The sequence below is a fragment of the Ornithorhynchus anatinus genome, unplaced genomic scaffold (genome assembly GCF_004115215.2).
Source record: "Ornithorhynchus anatinus isolate Pmale09 unplaced genomic scaffold, mOrnAna1.pri.v4 scaffold_687_arrow_ctg1, whole genome shotgun sequence".
NCBI classification, from domain to species: domain Eukaryota; kingdom Metazoa; phylum Chordata; class Mammalia; order Monotremata; family Ornithorhynchidae; genus Ornithorhynchus; species Ornithorhynchus anatinus.
Window position 1 is genome coordinate 1 of NW_024396921.1, and position 20,408 is coordinate 20,408.

Genomic DNA, 20,408 nt, shown 5'->3' on the forward strand with positions numbered 1-20,408 from the left:
TTGAGGACTCCCCAATTAGATAGTGGAGGAGGAGGAGCAGCCAGAGAACTAGGAAAAAAATCAGGAGAGGACAGTTTCAGTGATGCCAAGGTGAGATAATGGAAAAGAAAGACTTTGGGTGCCCCAAACTTGCTGGTTTCAATTATATGAACGAAGTAGCTGGTGAAAGCAGCAGGGTCAAGAGAGTGGGAAATGGGAGTATGGAGGGTGCTTCAAGGGAGAGATAAATGTCTGAAATAGTCAATGGGGGCAAAGGGCATGGGCAGGTCTCCTGGGCAAACGTGGAGTGGGGATAGAGGCTCTCACCAGGAAACAAGACACAGCCAGTGGGGTCTCTGTAGACATAATGGGCTCCAGCTCCTTCATCTGCTCCCTGTCCCCCTACCCTGGATCAGTCATGGCTGCTGAGGGGTCCTGAAGGGTCACAGAACTGAGCACAGGGGGAACAGCCTCCCCCAAAAGTTTTATCAGGGGTTCCAGACTGGGTATTGCCCTCACACAATCATTTTTATCCCTCACCATAAGAGGGTGTGGTGGGGAATCCAGTACAAAGTCCGGTCTCCACCCTATTCTACTTTCACTTCTAGAGTGACATGTGGGGCAGGGTAAGGTTGTAGCATTTTGCTAAGAACCAGCTCCGTGGTGAGCCGCTCTGGGTTCTGGGACCCCTGCAGATCCTGATCCAAAGCTCGGCTCTGCACAGTTCCCTCAATCCTGACTGGGTTCTGTAGATCTCAGGAAGAGGCCCAGTAACTGTCTGAGGGTTTCTGATGACCTTTGGTTTCTGATCTCAAACCACCAACTCTCTGGTCAGTGTCCTGCAGCGGAGAATGTCCAGGAGATCCTGGTTGAGGGGGCTCAATTCTGATACCACTGCCTGTGTCCGAGCAAATAGCAAATCCAGATCTTCTCCCTGACTCACCCTGAGGGACAGAGATGGGAATGGACTGAGGGAGACCTGGAGGTGTTGGGGATTTGTAACTGGGCACCTGGAGGTGGAGATTTGGGTTGGGAGAATTGGTGACATATATGATGGGAAGCTGACCTGACCTGATCCTGTCCAGGAGTCTTCCACTGCTGTGTGCCCTATATTCTAGCCCCTGCCTGTCTCTCTGATAGTGAGTGATAGGGAAGCAGCATAGCATAATAGTGGATAGAGCACAGACCAGGGAGTCAGAAGGTCATGGGTTCTAATCCTGTTTCCACCAGTTGTCTGCTGTGTGGCCTTGGGCAAGTCACTTCACTTCTCTGTGCCTCAGTTACCTCATCTGAGAAATGGGGATTGAGATTGTGAGCCCCACATCGGACAGGGATTGTGTCCAACCTAACTTGCTTGTATCCACCCCAGCCTGAACCATAGCAAGTGCTTAACAAATACTGTTATTATTATTAGGTATTGATTGAGCCATCACAGTCTCTTTATGTCCCCAGCAATGAAGAAGATGGCGGGTTTCCCAGAATACTTCACAGCCAGACACTTCGTCATCTTCCTTCTCTTTCTTCAGCTGCCCACTCTGTGCTCAGGTAGGAGTTCCTTTTCCATTTCATTGCCCCAAAAGGACATCTCATCAGAAGAACATAATCCCCTCTGGGTCCTCTTTCTAAATATTTCTCTCCAGAGATCAGAATCAAGAGAGCTCTGTCATTAGGATGCCCTCAGGGTCTTTGGATGGTGGATGGGGGCAGATCTGTCCTTCTCCTAGAGATAGGAGTCTCACGCTCCCACGGAGGTCCCGTGGCAGCTCCTCTTGAATCACCTTCCTTTTACAGCTAGGTTTTCTGTGGTTGGACCTGCTGGGCCCGTCCTGGCCCGTTTGGGGGAGTCGCTGTGTTACCCTGTCACCTGGTCTCCAAGGAAAGCGCCGAGAAAATGGAGGTGCGATGGTTCCGAACCCAACCCTCTAACATCGTGCACCAGTTCAAGGACCAGAAGGACGTGTTTGGAGAGCAGATGAAGGAGTATCAAGGGAGGACGGAGATGGTGAAACATGCCATCGACAAAGGGAACGTGGCTCTGAGAATACGAAACATTGGCCTCTCTGATGAGGGAAAGTATCACTGCTCTTTCAGTGGTGACACCAGCAGGGTGAGACTACAATGGAGCTCCAGCTGGTAGGTGAGTGGCTGTTTTTGCCTGGTGCTCTTCCCTGGCTGTGATCAAGGCAGTTTATTCCTCTCCCCTGACTTAGATAGCAGTGCATATAGTCTCATCCCTATCCAGATTACTTTTCGGCTCAATGATACTGCAGTGTCCACTCCTGCTCAGGGTTCTATCCTGCTGCCCCCAAACTCCCGCTGGTTCACAAGCAACACTGCTCAGTGTAGCATTCCATGGAACCTTTCAAGGGATCAGTCTCTTCCTGGAGTCTGTTCCAGTCAGAATTCTTGGAATGCCCTGTAAGTTGGGGCTATGATGGGGTTTCAAAACAGGACACCCCCATCTCACCTACTGACTGGCTTTTCCCCAGGGGACATTCATGTTTTTTTAATGTCAAGGTCTTCCCTGTCCCGGGGGTTGTGCTGGACCAGGGGAAAGCTCATTTCTTGGTCACGTCCCAACCAGATCTGGTCTGAACAAGGTAAGACCAGTCTGAGTCTGTTTAAGGCTCCATCACTGTGGGGACCATAAGGATTACATGAGGTCAGAGAGGGACTGGATGGCGGTGGGGTGAGGGCAGGGTTGGCGTTGGGGCAGGGTGTGGGAAGGCATAGAGCCATCACAGCATTTTGAGCACCACACCCTCTGTTCATATGCTCACACACATATTCAAACTTAGAGTTGTAAAGGAAACATGGGTCTAGAAGGGGGCACTGGGTTTGGAAAGCCGACAATGAAATGTGGAGTTAAGGTTGGGAGAGAATTTTTGGGTTCAGTCCAAGGTAGAAACAGAGCCCAGGACCCTTCTACCCATACCACACCTTCTTCCCAGTGAGAAACCCTGGGTGCTGCACTGCTGCTCCTCTCCTCACTCCTTTCCCAGGAGAAACACTGGCAGGGTGGGACATTAGGAGCAGAAGCCCAAAAAGAAGCAACGTTTTCCTGGTTCCATGGGGATTCCTGTGTTGGGAGGAAGCAGTCGAAGTCCAAGAATTGAGAGAAAGGAAGACAGATCCTTCCAGCAAGGACAGAGCCCTCTCTCTGGGGAAATCACAAGAGGTCCCCTCTCCTCCCAGAGCCCTCTGTCCCCTCAGCCCAGTCTAGCCTGGCCAGTGTAACCCTCACCTTGGTCCTTCCCCACAGTGACTCTGGGCATTTTGTGCTCCCCAAACCACTGGGCTCTCAGCACTGGCCCCTCCTCGAAGAGAGGAAGGAAGTTCAGGATTCACTGCCCCTGCTCGAGGATCTTAGCTTGGCTTGGGGGAGACACCCAGCTATAACCTGGTGCCCCAGGTCATGCCTTCTCTCATAAGGCTTTAGCCCTTCCAGAAACCAGGTATTGGCTGAATTTATCGTATGTTCTCCCTGATGATAGGATATTGGGCAATTGTGTTTCAGGTCCCTTATTCCCGAGGGCCTATCCACTGAAGGTGGCTTCTAGCTGTGCTGCTGCCTATTCTCGGACTGATCATTGCTGGGGGTCTTTATGTCATCTGGAAACAGCACATGGAAAAAAGTAAGTGATTGAGAACATTTTTTGACATCCACATTGCAGCAGGCAAAAGCAGGAGACCAGAACTAGGGTGGGAAAAGTAAATAGACAAGTCAGAGGTCAGAGCTCCCAGCTGCCTGGGAAATATACCAGCCCACAGGCTCAACCTTCTGTAAATGACTCATGTCCTGACATTTCTATAGTAGAAGGGAGGGAGGAGAGGGTAGGGAGATGAGGGGTTGATTAAGAAAGTCTTCCTGAAGGAGATACGATTGAAGTAGGTCTTGAGAACGGAAGAGTGGTGGCCTGTGGATATAGAGGGGGAAGGAGTTCCAGACAGGTGGGATGCATGAGGAAAAGGTCACCAGTGAGAGAGACAACAGTGAGGCCGAGTAGTGGAGTAAAGTTTGTGACTGGGTTGTAGTGGGAGATGAGTGAGAAGATGTAGGAGGGGAACGAACTGATTTGAGTGCCTTAAAACCGTTTGTGAGGAGTTTCTGTTTGATACCATAATAGGAAACCACTGGAGATTTTAGGGGAAACATGCATAGAATGATTTTTTAGAAAGTAATAGTGGGAGCAGAGTGAAGTATGTGGGGAGGGGAAAGGTTGGAGACAGGGAGGACAGTGAGGAGGTTTATGCAGTAGTCAAGACCATTTGGACAAGCATGAGAGCAGTTTGGATAGCAAGGTGGGGCAGATTCTGCAGATATTGTGAAGATAGAATCGACAAGATATTGTGACCGGCTGAGTATGCTTATTGAATGAGGAGGATGAATTGAGGATCATACCAAGTTTACATGCTTGTGAGACAGGAAAAGGGGCTTACAACTTTTGCCTCATTTGGGACATGGACTATGTCCAACCTGATTGTCGTGTGTCTACTCCAGAGCTTAGTACAGTGCTTGGCACAAAGTAAATGCTTAATAACTACCATAATAATAATTATTATTTGGGATGTTGGTAGTGTTGTCAACAGTGATGGGAAAATCTTGGGGAAAACATAATAATAATAATAATGACGGCATTTGTTAAGCGCTTACTATGTGCAAAGCACTGTTCTAAGCGCTGGGGAGGATACAAGATAATGAGGTTGTCCCAAGTGGGGCTCACAGCCTTAAGGCCCATTTTACAGATGAGGTAACTGAGGCACAGAGAAGTTAAGTGACACCCAAAGTCACATAGCTGACAAGCAGCAGAGCTGAGATTTGGACCCATGACCTTTGACTCCCTAGCCTGTGCACTTTCCACTGAGCCACGCTGCTTCTAGAGATGAAGTGTTTTGTTTTGGACAAGTTAAGTTTGAAGTGTCAGTGGGACATCCAAGTAGGTATTTCTTGAATGCAGAAGGAAATTCAAGATGACAGAGGTGAGACGTTGGGGCTGGAGAGGTAGATTTGGGAATCATCTATGTAGAGATGGTAGTTGAAGTCATGGGAGTGAATGAATCCTCCCAAGAGAGTGGGTGCAGATGGAGCATTGGAAGGAGACTCAGGACTGAGCTTCAAAGAGTGTGGGAATCAGAAGAGGAGATGGTGAAAGAGACTTAGAAGGATCAGCCAGAAGTATAGGAGGAGAATCAGGAGAGGACAGTGTCAGTGAAACCCATTGGCAATGGGACTCTTTTTCCAAAGGTATAGTCCACAGCTATATATCCCAGATGTAGACTCTCACCCCAGTTCTTCCTGCTTGGAGGGTCCCTGACTTATTTCTTTTTCTTTTCAGAGAAACTCAGGGACGAGCTCAGTAAGTTCTGTGTTTCCTTCATTTCCTTCTGTAGCTTGTGTCAGTCTTTGTGTCCATTCATGCACTGCTGACGTCTCCTATCTCTGTTATCTTGCAGAGTCTAACCGGGAGAAGTTAGAAGCACGTAAAAAGCGCTGAAATTCTCTGAGGATCTCAGCTCCCTCCTGCCTGGCGGTCCGGACTCTTCCTGGTCCATTCCAGAAAGCCAGATCCAGGGCCACTCCCACAACTCTTTGCAGCCTCCTCCTCCTCCTTCACCCTGCTGCTGTTAGGGCTCCAGCAGCCTCCTGGAACGCCTCTACCAGAGTGGGGGAACAAAAGGGGGCTGAAAACCCAGGAAGGAATTGGGTATCCCCAGCAAGACTGATGTGGATCATTGGTTCTGAGCCCTGTGGGAAGTCAGCTTCCCTGAGGAAGGAGGAAGTGGGTGAAGGTGTCTACGCTGGGCATCTCCAACCTGGGTCTGTGTCCCTGTCTCTGTTTTTGGAGGAAATAAAGCATTTTTCTCAAGGGAATACCTGTTTCAGAATTTTTGTCAGTAATCCAAAATGCCATTCCCATGTGCCATTTGACATAACCATGCAACTCTGGATTCATGGTGTGGTGTAATGGTGTCACATTCATTCATTCAATCATATTTATTGAGCGCTTACTGTGTGTAGAGCACTGTACTAAGCTAACACATACTGTGTTTTGTGGAAAGGGCTTGTCTTCACCACTGGGTGGGTCCTGTGTGAGTACAGCAGTGCCCGCTGGTGCCGTGGGGTGGGTGCCACAATGCTAGAGTGGACTTTCCGGAACCATCCGGATGAGCTGATGGGATCCGGGCACCCCCCGGGGACTTTCTCTCAACCCGCCTCCCCCTCCAGGCACTTGCTACTGTTCTCCACTGCAGGGACACTCCCAGACTCCATCTTGCCTCTCTGGGGTCTCGGGGTCTTAGCCCCAAGACCCCAGCACTGACCCTGCAGCTGACATTACTCTGGATCTGGACAGGACTTGACTCCTTCTCATCCTGTTTGAGGAACATGTGATAGGAGGAGACACATGACAGAATCTGCCCAACAACCCTGAGAGATTTAATACTTGTTACTGTGCGCTGGACAAGGAGGGCTTCACCTCAGAGAGACCTTGATGGGAGATAAATGTGGGAAATGTCTGACTCAGATCTGGCTGTTTGTAGGGTAAATGTGAGGAGAAAAGGGAGAATTTCACGGTCCCCGGTGGATGGATTCTGGGCACTGGGGTAATTTGGAAATAACTAGCAAGTCCTCACTTACCCAAGCCCCCATCTCCCGTTGACCTCATGCCCCCACCAGGTGGGAGTTTATCTGGACTATGAGGATGTCCTGTTCTACAGTGGGACTGATGGATTCCATATCTACACTTTCCCCCATATAGTTTTCTTGGGGACCCTCTGGCCTTTCTTGACTGAAGATCAAATACATCTGACCATCCACCCATTTCTGGTGGTGCTGAGAGAGACCCAAAGCATCGTGGCTCAGTGGAAAGAGCATGGGCTTGGGAGTCAGAGGTCATGGGTTCTAATCCCGACTCTGCCACTTGTCTGCTGTGTGACTTTGGGCAAGTCACTTAACTTCTCTGTGCCTCAGTTACCTCATCTATAAAATGGGGATTAAGACTGTGAGCCCCATGTGGGACAACCTGATTACCTTGTATCTACCCCAGTGCTTAGAACAGTGCTTGGCCCATAGTAAGCGCTTAACAATGCCACTATTATTCATTCATTCATTCATTTAATAGTATTTATTGAGCACTTACTGTGTGCAGAGCACTGTACTAACCACTTGGAAAGTACAATTCAGCAACAAATAGAGACAATCCCTGCCCACAGTTGGTTCATAGTCTAGAAAAGGGGAGACAGACATCAAAACAAGTAAACAGGCATCAATGGCATCAATATAAATAAATAGAATTAGAGATATATTCACATCAATCATAAAAGAAATAGAAGTATAACTATGTACATGTATATACACAAGTGCTGTCGGGCAGGGAGGGGCATAGAGCAGAGGGAGCAAGTGGGGGCAATGGGGAGAGGAGGGGGGTGCAGAGGAAAAGGAGGGCTTGGTCCGGAAAGGCCTCCTGGAAGAAGTGAGCTTTCAATAGGGCTTTGAAGGGAGGAAGTGTGCTAGTTTGGGAGATTTGAGGAGGGCGGGCATTCCAAGCCAGAGGTAGGATGTGGGGCAGGGGTTGATGGTGGTACAGGAAAGAACGAGGCACAGTGAGAATGTTATCTCAACAGGCACTAGTTACCTCACCAGAAGCGGGACCAGCCTCAGCCTGGATTCATATCCTACCCCTCCTCCCTGTGTCTGAGTTATTCCACCTAGATAGTGGTCTGATATGGATTTGGCTGGGTGTTGCTGCTCCACCCTCTGGCTGGGCCTAGCTCCAGGTCCTGGAACCCCTCCTCTCTCATCTTTTATCCAGTGTCTCTTGTCTCTTATCCACTCTTCCCAGGCTTTGGCGGGTTCCTCTACATCATGACTTGGTCTGCCTTCTGGTAGAAACATTTTGCTTCGTTCTCAATAATTACCATTACTATTTGCTTGTATCCACCCCAGGCTTAGTACAGTGCCTGGACTGTAGTAAGTACTTAAATGCTGCAATTATTATTATTATTTTAATTATTATTATTACTTTGTGCCATGTTTCCCCACTCCTCCCACCTCCTCATCAAATAGGAACTTCTTACCATCATTTTTAAAGCACTCAATCACTTTGTTTCCCCCAACCTTTCCTACTATAGCCCAGTTCACACACTTTGCTCCTTAATGCCAGTCTACTCACTCTATTTCAGTCTTGTCTATCTCATCTCTGACCTCTCATTCAGTCATTCAATCATATTTATTGAGCGTTTACTGTGTGCAGAGGACTGCCTGAAGAGCTTGGGAAAGTACAGTACAAAAATAAACAGTGACATTCCCTGCCCACAATGAGCTTACAGTCTTGGGGGAAAAGGGATGGGCTGTGAAGACCTGAAAGAGAGAATTAAATGGAGAAACATATCCAGTTTTTGAAGTCTTCTCTTATGCTATCGAGTCATCTCTGACCCATAGCAATGCCTTGGACACTCTCTCCCAGGATGCCCCACCTTCATCTGTAATTGTTCCAGAAGTGGATTCATAGAGTTTCCTTCGTAAAAACACGCAAGAGGTTTACCATTGCCTCCTTCCGTGCAGTAAATTTGAGTCTACATCTTCAACTTTCTCCCAAGCCACTGCTGCCCAACACAGGTGAGTTTTGACTTCCAACAGATTGCCTTCCACTGGCTATCCATTGCCCAAGCTAGGAATGGAATGAGTATGCCTCTGCTTGACTCTCCCTCACAGAGTCAAGACTGATAAAGTACTGGAAACTCTCCAGGTGTGACCCTAAGAGGGGAGGTCTTGAAGGCCTAAGGAAAATTAAGGAGGATGTTTGGTATGAAGCCAATCTCTTCCCTCCAGGAGGTGGGACACAAAAATTTGAATGTTTTTTGTTTAGGAAGCTGCATTAATTGTTTCCAGGCGAGACTTTCCTCTTTTCCCTTTAAAGAGTTGCCTTCCTCTTTCAACTGTGAAATTGCAGCTTTTTAGGGCTATTTCACAAGATTTTTCTCTCCAGGGTCCAGGCATTAATGGAGGCGGATTTCTTACTTGGTTCAAGAGGGATTTTGAAGAGAAAATGAATTTCTCTCCATTCTTATCTCAAATTTTGCTTTTTTTCCCCTCCATGTTCCTGGCCATAAAGATCTAGGGTGGAGCTCTCACAAGCCTCTGGGATGTGCTAGGCTTTAAAAGAGTTTCCCTTTATCCATCTCTTGCCTGATTGTCTTCAACTTGATCTATCCTTCTACTTTCCTCTTCACTATCCTCCTTCTTCCACTTTGCTTTATTTTGGAGAATCCAAGCCTCTTGGAGTTTGGGACTTTTGGTCAAACCTTTCGGTATGCCAGCCCCCACGTCCTCCCTCTAGCTTGGAATGCCCTCCCTTTTCATAGCCAACAGACAATCCTTCCCACCACCTTCAAAGTCTTATTAAGAGCACATCTCCTCCAAGAGGCCTTTCCCGACCAAGTCCTCCGCTCCTCTTCTCCCACCTCCTTCTGCTTTTGCCCTTGCTCTTGGATTTGCACCCTTTAATCACCCCTCCCTCAGTTACACAGCACTTATGCACATATCAGTAATTTAATTTATTCATATTAATGTCTGTCTCCCCCTTTAGACTGTAAGCTCATTGTGGGCAGGAAACATATCTACCAATTCTGTTAAATTGTATATTCCCAAGTGCTTAGTACTCTGCACACAATAAGTATTCAATACATACAATTGATTGATTGCTAGATGCAGAAAAATTACCCCGGTGTATGGGCTAGCAGTGAATAGAGTATTGTCACTCAGGGTAGTGACTGAAGTGGTTGCCATCTAGAGAATGGGTGGAAATCTTTTTTTTCTTTTTTAATGACATTTGTCAAATGCTTATTATGTGCTAAGTACTGTACTAAGAGCTGGGGGAGATACAAGCTATTCAGGTTGGACATAGTCCATGTCCCAGATAGGGGCTTACAGTTTTAGACTCCATTTTGCAGATGAGGGAACCAAGACACAGAGAAGTTAAGTGATTTGCTTGAAGTCACACAGCAGACAAGTAGCAGAGCTGGGATTAGAACCTAGGTCTTCTGATTCCCAGACCCATGCTCTTTCTACTCAGCAACACTGCTTCTCTGACAAATGAAGTATGTGGTCTGTGGACAAATGATGTATATAGTTATATTTGAAGAGAAAAGGGTCAGTATGTCTGTTTATCTTTGAAATAGGGCTTTCTTTTTAAGAGACTGGGAAAAGTTTTAAGCCTTGATCCCAAGGACTTGGGAAGGAACCGATTTCACTTGTGACTGGGTCCCCCATCCAGTTGGGTTCTTAACTGCCTAACAATTATATGGTTAAGATTGAAACTCCTTAGGTTTTCTCCAGGTTCTGGGGTGACAAAGACAACATTTCAATCCATCAATCGTATTTATTGAATGCTTACTGAGTGCAGAGCACTGTACTAAGTCCTCGGGTGAGGACAATATAACAATATGACAGAGTGGGTAGACAAGTTCCTGCCCACAATGAAAGTAGATTCTAGAGGAGGAGACAGATATTAATATGAATGCATGAATTACAGAGAATGACATAAGTGCTGTGTGGCTGAGATGGGAGTGAATACAGGGAGCAAATCAAGGTAATGCAGAAAGGAGTGGGAAAAAAGGAAAGGGGAGCTTAGTCAGGGAAGGTCTCTTGGAGGAGATGTACCTTCAATAAGGCTTTGAAGAGGGGGGCAATCATTGTTTGTTGGATATGAAGAGGAAGGGTATTCCAGACCAGAGGCATGATGTGGGCAAGAGGTTGGCGGAAAGGTCAAACTAGGTAGAGGCACAGTGAGTAGGTTGGTACCAGAGGAGTGAGTATATGGGCTGTGTTGTAGTAGGAGAGCAGCAAGGTGAGATAGGAGGGGGCAAGGTGATTGAATGGTAAAGCCGATGATAAGGAGTTTCTGTTTGATGTAGAGGTGAATGGGCAACCATTAGAGGCTCTAGAGGTATTTCGTTCTTGATGACTCCCTGATTTTCCCTGTTTCAATGAACCTCTGTTCTTCAAGAAAAGAACCCAAGACCCCTAGCAGAGATCCTGCTGCTTATGAGACTCTTCAGACACTAAAGACACTTACTTCAGGAAGCAGTGTGGTCTAGTGGAAAGAGCACAGCCGGGGAGTCAGAAGACTCTGATTTTACACCAGCTCTGCCACCATGTCAACAAAAATAATACTTTGTTCTTAAGGTATCTTTGGTTTTCTCTGACTCAGGAAATCACTATTCTTCAAAAAAAGAAGCCAAACCCTCTCAAAGATCCCACTGCCTAACAGTCTCTTCAGAAACAAGAACCATTCACATCTGGAAGTAGGATAACCTAGTAGAAAAAGCATGGCCTTGGGACTCAGGGGATCCTGGTTTTAGTTCCAGCTTTGTCACCGGCCAGCTGTGTGTCCTTGGGTGAGTCATTTTACCTCTATGTGCCTCAGTTTTCTCATCTGCAAAGTGGGAATAACAGTCCCTACCTCTACCTCTTAGGGATGAAGTGAGAGAAGCATTAGAAGCAGAGATATCTAGTGGAAAGAGGGCAGGACTAGGAGCCAGAGAACTTGAGTTCTAATTCCCCCTGAGTCACTCAGCTGCTATATGACCTTGGCCAAGTCACTTAATTTTTCTGATCCTCAGTTTCTTCACCTGTGAAATGGGGATGAAATACCTGTTTTCCCTCCCCTGAGAATGTGAGATCCATGTAGAATAAGGACTGTGTACAGCCTGTTTTTTTTTTGCATCGACCCCATTGCTTAGGCTAGTGCTTGGCACATATTAAGATCTTAACAAATATCATAATTATTGTTAATGAAGTCCCTGATGTAAAAGTACTTTAATAGAAGGGTAAAACAAATTCAATATAATGTTATTATTGCAACCCAGAATCTCAGATGAAGAAACTTGTGAGAATGTATTGTACTCATTGCAAAAGACAAAACCTGAACTTCTCTTTTCCTTTAGCATCTGCTCCTTACTTCCCTCCCTTCAGTGCTGGGTACTTCAGAAACAAAAAGATCACATGGAAATAGCCTGTGTCCAGGACTGAGGGATGTTTGGCACCAAATTTCCTTTTTCCAGAGAGTAGAGCCCTGGAGAGTTTGTGGAGTTCTGCCTGCACCAGGTGACCCCACCCTGGTGGTCACGGAGCAACAGGACAGCCTGACTGACACCCAAATTCAACTCACAAGTTGCAATTCCTGTTCATCAGTTTCCCTCTCATTCTTCCATCTGCCTCTGGTGAGTTCTGCCAGTGAGTGATAAGATGTTCAAATGCCACCTTTCTATCAGAGGGTGGTGCCCATTAGAGTCAAGATCTGGAACTGATCCTGCAAAAGGAACTTCAGGCCCTGGTAGAGTGAGCCTGGCCAACATCAAATAACAGAGAATCTGCCCTGCTGCTGGGGCTGCTGTCTGTGAAGCCTGAGGGAGGAGTCGAACAGGTGAGTCTTGGGGGGACCCTACCCTTGGGGGTTGGAGCTGAATTCTGGGGAAATCTCTTGAAAAATGGAGGAGGATAGGGGTAGCCATAGGATGTAGAGGGTGATGTGGGGGGGATGGAAGATGTCCTAAGAGCTGCCTCTTCCCCAGAACAGCTCGAGGAAGAGGTGGCAAGGGTGAGGGGTGCACACAGGAAAGAAGTAGACGGGAATAACTGAACACCTCAATATCCCTGGAGTGGGTGCATTTCCTAATCCTCCCCTCCATATTTGACCACAGTCACACTGGGTTGTTCTGGTAGCTCCTGGTCTGTGTTGCCCTCACAGGGTTTGGGCACATGAGGATCAGGGTGGTGAGAAAGATAAGGTAACATGAGGGATGGCAGGAAATGGGGGGAAAGAGAAGAGTAAAAGACCTTCACTTAGCCCTCTGAACTTGATCCTCCTGGCCCCCGGATCAGAAGTGTGGGTCCTTCTCCTCCTCTTCCGTTCTGGACCCTTCAACCACCCTCACCTTGAGCCCAAGGAAGTCAGAGGCAGAGAACCCAGGCAGAACCAACGCCCAGCCCTGGCTTCCTGTGCCAATGCTGGGGGGCTGCTAAGGGGTAAATAAGTGGCCTGGGGAAGCAGCCGGGTAGCAGGGGAGAGAACAGGCAGATGGAGGGGGCTGTGGAGAGGGGCTGGTGTCCAGCATCCCTCTACCCCTCCATTCCCTCCAATGGCCCTCAGAGGGCAGTAGTATTTTATTGTTCGTTTGTTTTATGGCATTTGTTAAGTGCTTACTTTGTGCCAGGCACTGTTCTAAATGCTAGGGTAGATAATAATAATAATAATAATGTTGGTATTTGTTAAGCGCTTACTATGTGCAGAGCACTGTTCTAAGCCCTGGGGTAGATACAGGGTAAACAGGTTGTCCTACGTGAGGCTCACGGTTAATCCTCATTTTACAGATGAGGTAACTGAGGCACAGAGAAGTGAAGGTTACACAATAAGGTCACAGGTCACATAGCAGAGACGTGGCAGAGCTGGGATAAGAATCCAGGTCCTCTGACTCCCAGGCCTGGGCTCTCTCCACCAGGCCATGGTATTTAGTTTCATTACCAGAGTGGCTTGGGGGACCAGAGGGAGGTTGTAACAGTCTACTAAGAATCAGTTCCCTGGCGACCCCTTGGGACCCCTGGAGACCCTGATCCACAGATCGGCCCTTCATGGCTTCCTCATCCCTGAACAGACTCTAGAGATGTCAGGTAGAGAGACACAGGAACTGTCCGAGGACTTTTGCTGACCTTTGACTTCTGATCTCAAACCACTAACTCTCAGGTTAGCGTCCTGCGATTGGGAATGTCCAAGAAAACCCGGCGGAGGGGCCAGGCCCTGACCCTGCCACTCATGTCAGAGTGAAGAACAGATCCAGGTTCTATTCTTGAATTATCCTAAGGGAAAAAGACTGTGAGTAGTCTGGGGGAAGCTGGGGGGTGATGGGGATTGCTATATAGGTACCTGGGAGCAGAGATTTGGTTTGGGAGAATTGGTGACTTGTCACAGGAAGCTGACCTGTACCAATGTCAGATCCAGGAGTTTCCACTGCTGTGTGCTCCATGTCCCATGTCCCACTCCTGTCTGGCTCTCTGATGGTGAGTGACAGGTATTGACTGAGCCACCATTATCTCTGTATGACCCTAGTGATGAAGAAGATGGTGGGTTTCCCAGAATTCTTCACATCCAAGTCCCTCATCCTCCTCCTCTTCTTTCTCCAACTGCTCACCCTCGGCTCAGGTAGGTGTTTTTGTTTCTCTTTACTGCTCCATAGGGACATTTCAGAAGAAGAACAAACTCTCCTGTGAGTCCTCAGACTGAATGTTTCTCTCCAGAGATCAGATCTGAGGGGATTGAGTCCCCCCTCTAGGCTCAGGATGCCTCTGGGCCCCTCAGAGGGTGGACATGGGTTGGGGTTCTCTCTTGCCTACACAGACCCCAGTGCCAGCTTCTTTGACTGCCTCTCATTGTTGCAGCTCAGTTTTCTGTGATTGGACCTGCGGAGCCTATCCTGGCCCTGGAGGGGAAAGATGTTGAGTTACCTTGTCACCTGAAGCCCAAGATGAATGCTGAGTCTATGGAGGTGAGGTGGTTCCGATCCCAACCCTCTGACATTGTGCATCTGTATGAGAACAGAAAGGACCGGTTTCAACAGCAGATGGAAGAGTATCATAAGAGGACAAAGTTGGTGACTGACGCCATGGATTATGGGAGTGTGGCTGTGAGAGTATACAATGTCACAGTCTCAGATGAGGGACAGTATCGCTGTTCTTTCTATAATGGTCAAGTGAGTGAAGTTGCCACTCTGGAGCTTCAGGTGGTTGGTGAGTAGCTGGTTTTTCTTTTTGACCAATGGGGGACATTACTGTCTCAGTCTGAGGCAACCTCCTGGACTCTCCCATTCCAACCCAGAATCCTCTTCTGCTCCAGAATTCCACAGTATCCACCTCTCCTTACCAGCATCTGGTTCTGCTGTCCCCAGTCCCCTGCTGATCCACAGGCAGCATTGTCCAGTGTAGCATTTTCATACAACTGTTACCTTGGGTCAGTCTCTTTCTGGGTCTATTTCTGGACTGAATTCCTGTGATTCCCAGCAGTTTGGTGTTAAGATGGAGTTCAGGGCAGGAAACCCCCTCTCAACTACTGGCTAGGTCTTTCCCCAGGAGATGTTCATATTTTCTAATATTAGGATCTCTTCTGAACCAGGGCCTGTGCAGAGCCAGGGCAAGACTCAGTTCTTGTGGTCCCAACACAGATTGGTCTGGATGAGGGAGAGAGAGAGAGAGTAGAGGAAATGAGGGCTTAATTGGGGAAGACCTCATTGAGTAGATGTGATTTTAATAAGGCTTTTTTAAGTGGAGATTGTGGTGGTCTGTCAGATATGAAGAGGGAAGCAGTTCCAGGCCAGAAGCAGGATGTGGGTGAGGGGTTGGCATTGAGGTAGATGACATAGAGTTACAGCGATTAGGTTGGCAGTGGAGGAGAGAAATATGTAGGCTGGGTTGTAGTAGGAAATCAGGCAGGTAAGATAGGAGGGAGCAAGGTAATTGAGTGCTTTAAAGCTAATGGTAAGGAGTTTCTGTTTGATGGGAAACTACAGGAAGATCTAGAGGAGTGGGGATACAAGAACTGAAGAGTTCTGTATTAGAATGATCGCTCAATAAATTCCATTGATTATATGAGGTCAGGTGTTTTATCCCCATTCTATAAAAGAGGTAACTGAGGCTCAAAGAACTTAAGAGACTTGCCCAAGTTCACCCAGCAGGCTAGAGTAGGAGTCAGGATTGGAAACCAAGTCGCTGAGTCCCAGGCTCATGCTCTTTCCACTAGGCTATGCTTCTCTGTGGGGTTTCAAAAGAGGTTTGTGAACATTTCATAAACACACATACACACATTCATATAAACCTGAGTTGTGAAAAGGGAACAGGTCTGGATGAATGCACAGGTCAAGGAGGAAGAAAATGGAGATGTGGAATGAAATTGGGAGGGAATTTTCGGGTCCAGGCCAATGTAGGAACCGAGAGTCCAGGGCTCTCCTCCCCCTCCTGTCTGCCTCTCTCCAGATGAAAATACCTGGGTGCTACACTGCTGCTCTTCTCCCTGCTCCTTCCCTGGGGGAAATACTGGCAAGGTGGACACAGGGAGTGAGAGCCTGAGGGGAAACAGCATTTCCCTGGTTCCATAGGGATCCTTTGCTGGAGGAAACAGTAAAGCCGGAGAATGGAGATGGGGAGCCAGACCCTTCCACCAAGGACACAGCGCTCTCTCTGGAAAATCATGAGACACCCCTCTCCTCCATGACCCTACTGTTCCTTAACCCTGGCCAATCCAGGGAAACTCTAGCTCTTTGTTCTTCCCCACAGTGAGGTGACTTTCTGTGCTCCCCAAATTACTGGGTTCCCAGTCTTGCAATCTGCACCCCTTGCCGAGAGGAGGTAAGTTCTAAAGTCCTTGCCCCAGCACCGGGCTCCCAGAAAGGCTTGCAGCAGCAACACAGCTAGGACTTGGGGCCTTTGGACACGCCCTCTCCCATGGGGCTCTAACACTCCTGCAGCAAAGGAAACAGCTGAAATTGCTCCATCTTTCCCTCTAAGGGTATTTTGGGAATTCTGTTTCAGCTCCACTCTTCCCGATGGCTTTGTCCTTGATGGTGGCCCTGGGTGTGACCATCCCTCTGTTAGGACTGCTCATCGCTGGGGGTCTTTATCTCATCTGGAAACAGAACAGGGACAAAGGTAAAGAGCAAGAATATTCCTGTGACATGTCCATCATTGCAGGGAAATCAGGGAGGCAAATTGTGGAGGTGGAGGGCAGACAGACAAGTTAGAGGTCAGTGGTCCCAAATGCCCAGGGAAGGCACCAACCCACAGTTCCACCCTCTCACCAATGACCCACAACTGGACATTCCATTTCCCCCCAGAGAAAGGACAGAATGATCTTGTGTCTGTGCCAACTGTCACATATGGGAGAGGGAAGACCATAGAGAGTAAACACCCCATCTCTTACCTCTCCAGTTCAGACCAAAGCCCACCACTCCCTATCCCCATCCTGCCATCCAGTTCCTTGAGTGCAACCACAATCCTAGCAGAGCAGTGAGATCAGAGTTCTGGAAGATACTGGCTGATAATCAACCAGCTTTTCCTGGAGATTCCAGGGACAATAGTGATCATTCAGGAGCCATGGATCATTCCCTGGGCAGTGGGGATACTGTCCATGGGGCCATTTCCTCTGCTGTATATTCCAGAAATAGACTCCTCCTATTCCAACACCTCTCCTCTCAGTCCAACCCAAGTTTTCCAATCTGGAGGGTACCTGACTTATTTCTGTTCCTTTTCAGAGAAACTCCTGATTGAGCTCAGTAAGTTCAGTGATTCTCTATTTATGTCATTTACCTCATTTTGGATTTTGGGTTCACTCCACCACTCCAGTGATGCCTCCTTTCTCTGTTCTCTTGCAGGCTGGAGCCAGGCCCAGTTACACAAGGGTAAGTGACCCTGACATTCTCTGTGGTCTCTCCTTCCTTCCATCCCAGGGGTCATGGACCTTCAGGGCTCCTTCCTGAGAGCCAGACACCAGACTCTTCCCGGAACCCTCTCCTTCTCCCTGCTGCTCTCAGTGGCCCCAGAAGCCTAGTGGAATGGTTGAATCAGAGTTGAGGGATACACAGGAGCTAAAGCCCCAAGCAGCAATTGGGGATCTCTAGTAGAGACTGGGGAATCCTGGGTACTGAGCCCTGGGGGAAAGGCAGAGTGCAGTTTGATGACATCATGTTCCTTGTTTTGTTGGGGAGGGTCAGGTCTCAGCCTCCAGACAGGTTCTATGTGAGTGTGGCAGTGCCTGGTGGTGGGAGGGGGGTGGTGTCCCACAGGGTGGGTGCAACAACTCCAGAGTGGCCCCACACACAGAACTGTTTGGATCAGTGGATAGGGTCCGGGGTTGGTCCCGGGCTCCATCCTACCTTATGAGGGCCCCTCAACCCTGGGCCCTCCAGCACTGACCACTGACTGTGGGACTCTCTCTGCAGTGGACATCACTCTGGATCCAAAAACAGCTTATCCTTATCTCATCCTATCCGAGAATTTGAAACAGGTGGAAGTGGGAGATGAGGAAAAGGAACTGCCAAATAACCCTGAGAGATTTAATCGTTGTGCCTGTGTGCTGGGCCAAGAGAACTTCACCTCAGGGAGATATTGCTGGGAGGTGAAGGTGGGAGACAAGATGGGTTGGCATTTGGGCATTTGTAGGGAAAACGTGAAGAGAAAAGGGTGGATCTTCGTGTTACCTGAGGAGGGATTCTGGACTGTGGAGAAAAATGAAGACGGTTACTGGGCCCGTACTTCTCCCTGGACCCGTCTCTCCCTGACCAAACCACCACATCGGGTGGCAGTTTACCTAGACTATGAGGCTGGAGTCATCTCATTCTACAGTGGGACTGATGGATCCCACATCTACACTTTCCCCCATGTCACCTTCTCTGGAACCCTCCGGCCTTTCTTCTGGCTTTCGTCCACTGACCCGATCCCCCTAACTATTTTCTCTGTGCCTGGTAAGGCTTAGGGAAACCTTGTCCTTGCCTCTGGTCCTGCCCCATTTCAGGAGACCCAAGTTACCTTCCTAAAGGGTGGAACTGACTGCAGCCCCTAGGGATGGGGATCCCATCTCTGGTGCCGATGCCCCAGTGCTTCTCACCCAGCCCAGCCCCAAGGTCCCTCCTGCCCCTTAGGGAGCCGCCCAGCCCCTGCCCTCTGTGCCCTGCAGCTCTCTGTCCCCTCCCATGGCTGCAGTTGCCTGTGTCCCTGGCTTCTCTGCTGTTCCCCTGGAGCAGGCCCAGGCTGGAGGTCTGTGTCTGCTGCTGCTGCTCTGGGGAAGGGTCCCCGCTGGGGGTGGGACTGGGGGACATTATAGTGGCTGCTGCAGCTCTGGTCCATCACTGGAGGTTTCTCAAGTGCCACTGCCCCTTCTACTGCCTCCACCTCCTCTGGAACATGAACTCAGAGGGTAGAGTGTCAGCTCACATCCACAGCACCCTAAATTCAGTGGACAGAGGGGAAGCTCACCTCCACTGGACCCTGGACTCGGAGGGCAGAGGGGCAGCGCGCCTTCTTGGTGAGCTCTTTATAGGCATAGAATGTGTCTATATGTTGTTATATTGTACTCTCCTAAGTGGTTATTACAGTACTCTGCACACAGTAAGCACTCAATAAATACGACTGAATAAAGGAATGAGCGGCCCCGATTACCAGAGACTCCCACTTCTTCCAACTCTTCTCATGGCTGTGGGACAGCTTGGATCCTTCTTTTGGTCCACTATTCCAAAATCCCCATGGAACTGGGTTCTATTTGCATCTCAACCTGGAGCTGGTTATCGTGGGCACAGGCCAGACTTACACTTTAGCAAGTTCTGCACCCTGAATGATGACTGTCTTGGTGTTCTCGGTGCCCAGTGGGGACCTCATGAGCAGGACAAGAGAGTGTGAATGGTTTTGCAAAAACCATCAGCACTAGAATCGACTCATCTGTGCACATTTTCACCCTGTATTCTCAGAACTGAGGCTCATCTGTCATTTCTGAAGGGAGACCCCATCCCTGAAGACCTACTTGTGTGCAGCACACTCATATGAGCACAGAATGTGCACAGAGCGCTGTAGGAAGTGTTGGGAGCATTCATCATGCCTGCCCTCAAGAAGTTGACAGTCCCATGAGGGAGAGCAGTAGGCAGAAATTGTATGAACAAGATCAGCAGATGAAATAAACCAACCAATTACTTACGTGTGCTAATTGTGTCTGTTGGAGTGACATGACTGGAGAGGTGGGGATTGGTCAGAAAATGGGTCCTGGAGGAGGAATATTTTCAAGGGGGCTGTGAAGATGGGCTCAATGTTTTGGATATGTGATAGGTGAGAGGAAGCAGTAAAAAGGTTGCCTTGAGTGGAGTGAAGAGTTGGAGTGGGAGTGAGGACATAGGAGAGGTAAGAAGGAGACATTTGGGGGATAATCTAAATTCAAATGTGTTGAAATATTTATTTTTTTTGTAGAAATAGGTACACACTGGAGTACCCTGATCTTTAATCATGCAATCATTCATTTTTAGAATGCAATCCCCAAAGCAGAAAGTAGAAAAACCTAAATGGGGAAGAGGCTGGGGGTAGGGAGACTAGCGAGTTGCAGTAATGCAACTGAGAGGTGAAAAGAATATGGCCCAGCCTGGTGCTTGAATGGGTGGCAAGGAAGGAGTGAATGTAGAGAATTTTGTAAGGAAAAACCAGCCTTATTTTGTGTCAGTGTAGAGAAGCAGTGTGGTCTACTGATGCAAGGGCCCAAAAGTCATAGAATCTGGGTTCTAATCTCAGCTCTGCCACTGGTTTTTTTGTGACCAAGTCACATCTTCTCTGTGGTTTGGTTATCTCTTTTGTAAAATGGGGATTAAGACTGAAAGCCCCATGTGAAACATGGACTTTGTCTAACCTGATT

At 48.4% G+C, this 20,408-nt stretch overlaps 2 protein-coding genes and 1 long non-coding RNA gene across 5 annotated transcripts; all 3 read left to right on the top strand.

Annotated features, from left to right (window-relative positions):
- The first annotated feature begins 2,083 nt into the window (after positions 1-2,083).
- On the top strand, positions 2,084-5,851 carry LOC114808945. Its single transcript, XR_003756703.2, has 4 exons — positions 2,084-2,116; positions 3,497-3,614; positions 5,316-5,336; positions 5,434-5,851. It is a non-coding gene; the product is annotated as an uncharacterized LOC114808945 (long non-coding RNA).
- A 6,196-nt stretch (positions 5,852-12,047) lies between these two features.
- Positions 12,048-17,969, top strand: LOC100085360 (myelin-oligodendrocyte glycoprotein-like). 3 transcript variants are annotated; one of them, XR_005659738.1, is made up of 6 exons: positions 12,048-12,404; positions 13,722-13,815; positions 14,085-14,177; positions 14,414-14,761; positions 16,556-17,295; positions 17,395-17,969. XR_005659738.1 is itself a non-coding variant. In XM_039911061.1 (5 exons), exons 1-5 carry the CDS (start codon positions 14,075-14,077, stop codon positions 17,427-17,429), a joined length of 624 nt encoding a protein of 207 aa, XP_039766995.1. In that variant the 5' UTR covers positions 13,921-14,074; the 3' UTR covers positions 17,430-17,969. The 3 variants fall into 3 exon arrangements, 1 of the variants encoding a protein (XP_039766995.1); XM_039911061.1 differs by lacking the exons at positions 12,048-12,404; positions 13,722-13,815 and having other exon boundaries at positions 13,921-14,177; positions 16,556-16,672; positions 17,275-17,295; XR_005659737.1 differs by lacking the exons at positions 12,048-12,404; positions 13,722-13,815 and having other exon boundaries at positions 13,921-14,177.
- Positions 17,475-19,705, top strand: LOC120638208 (butyrophilin subfamily 1 member A1-like). Its single transcript, XM_039911063.1, has 2 exons — positions 17,475-17,552; positions 17,865-19,705. The coding sequence occupies exons 1-2, from the start codon at positions 17,475-17,477 to the stop codon at positions 18,492-18,494; spliced, it is 708 nt and encodes a 235-aa protein (XP_039766997.1). The 3' UTR covers positions 18,495-19,705.
- Positions 19,706-20,408: the final 703 nt, after the last annotated feature.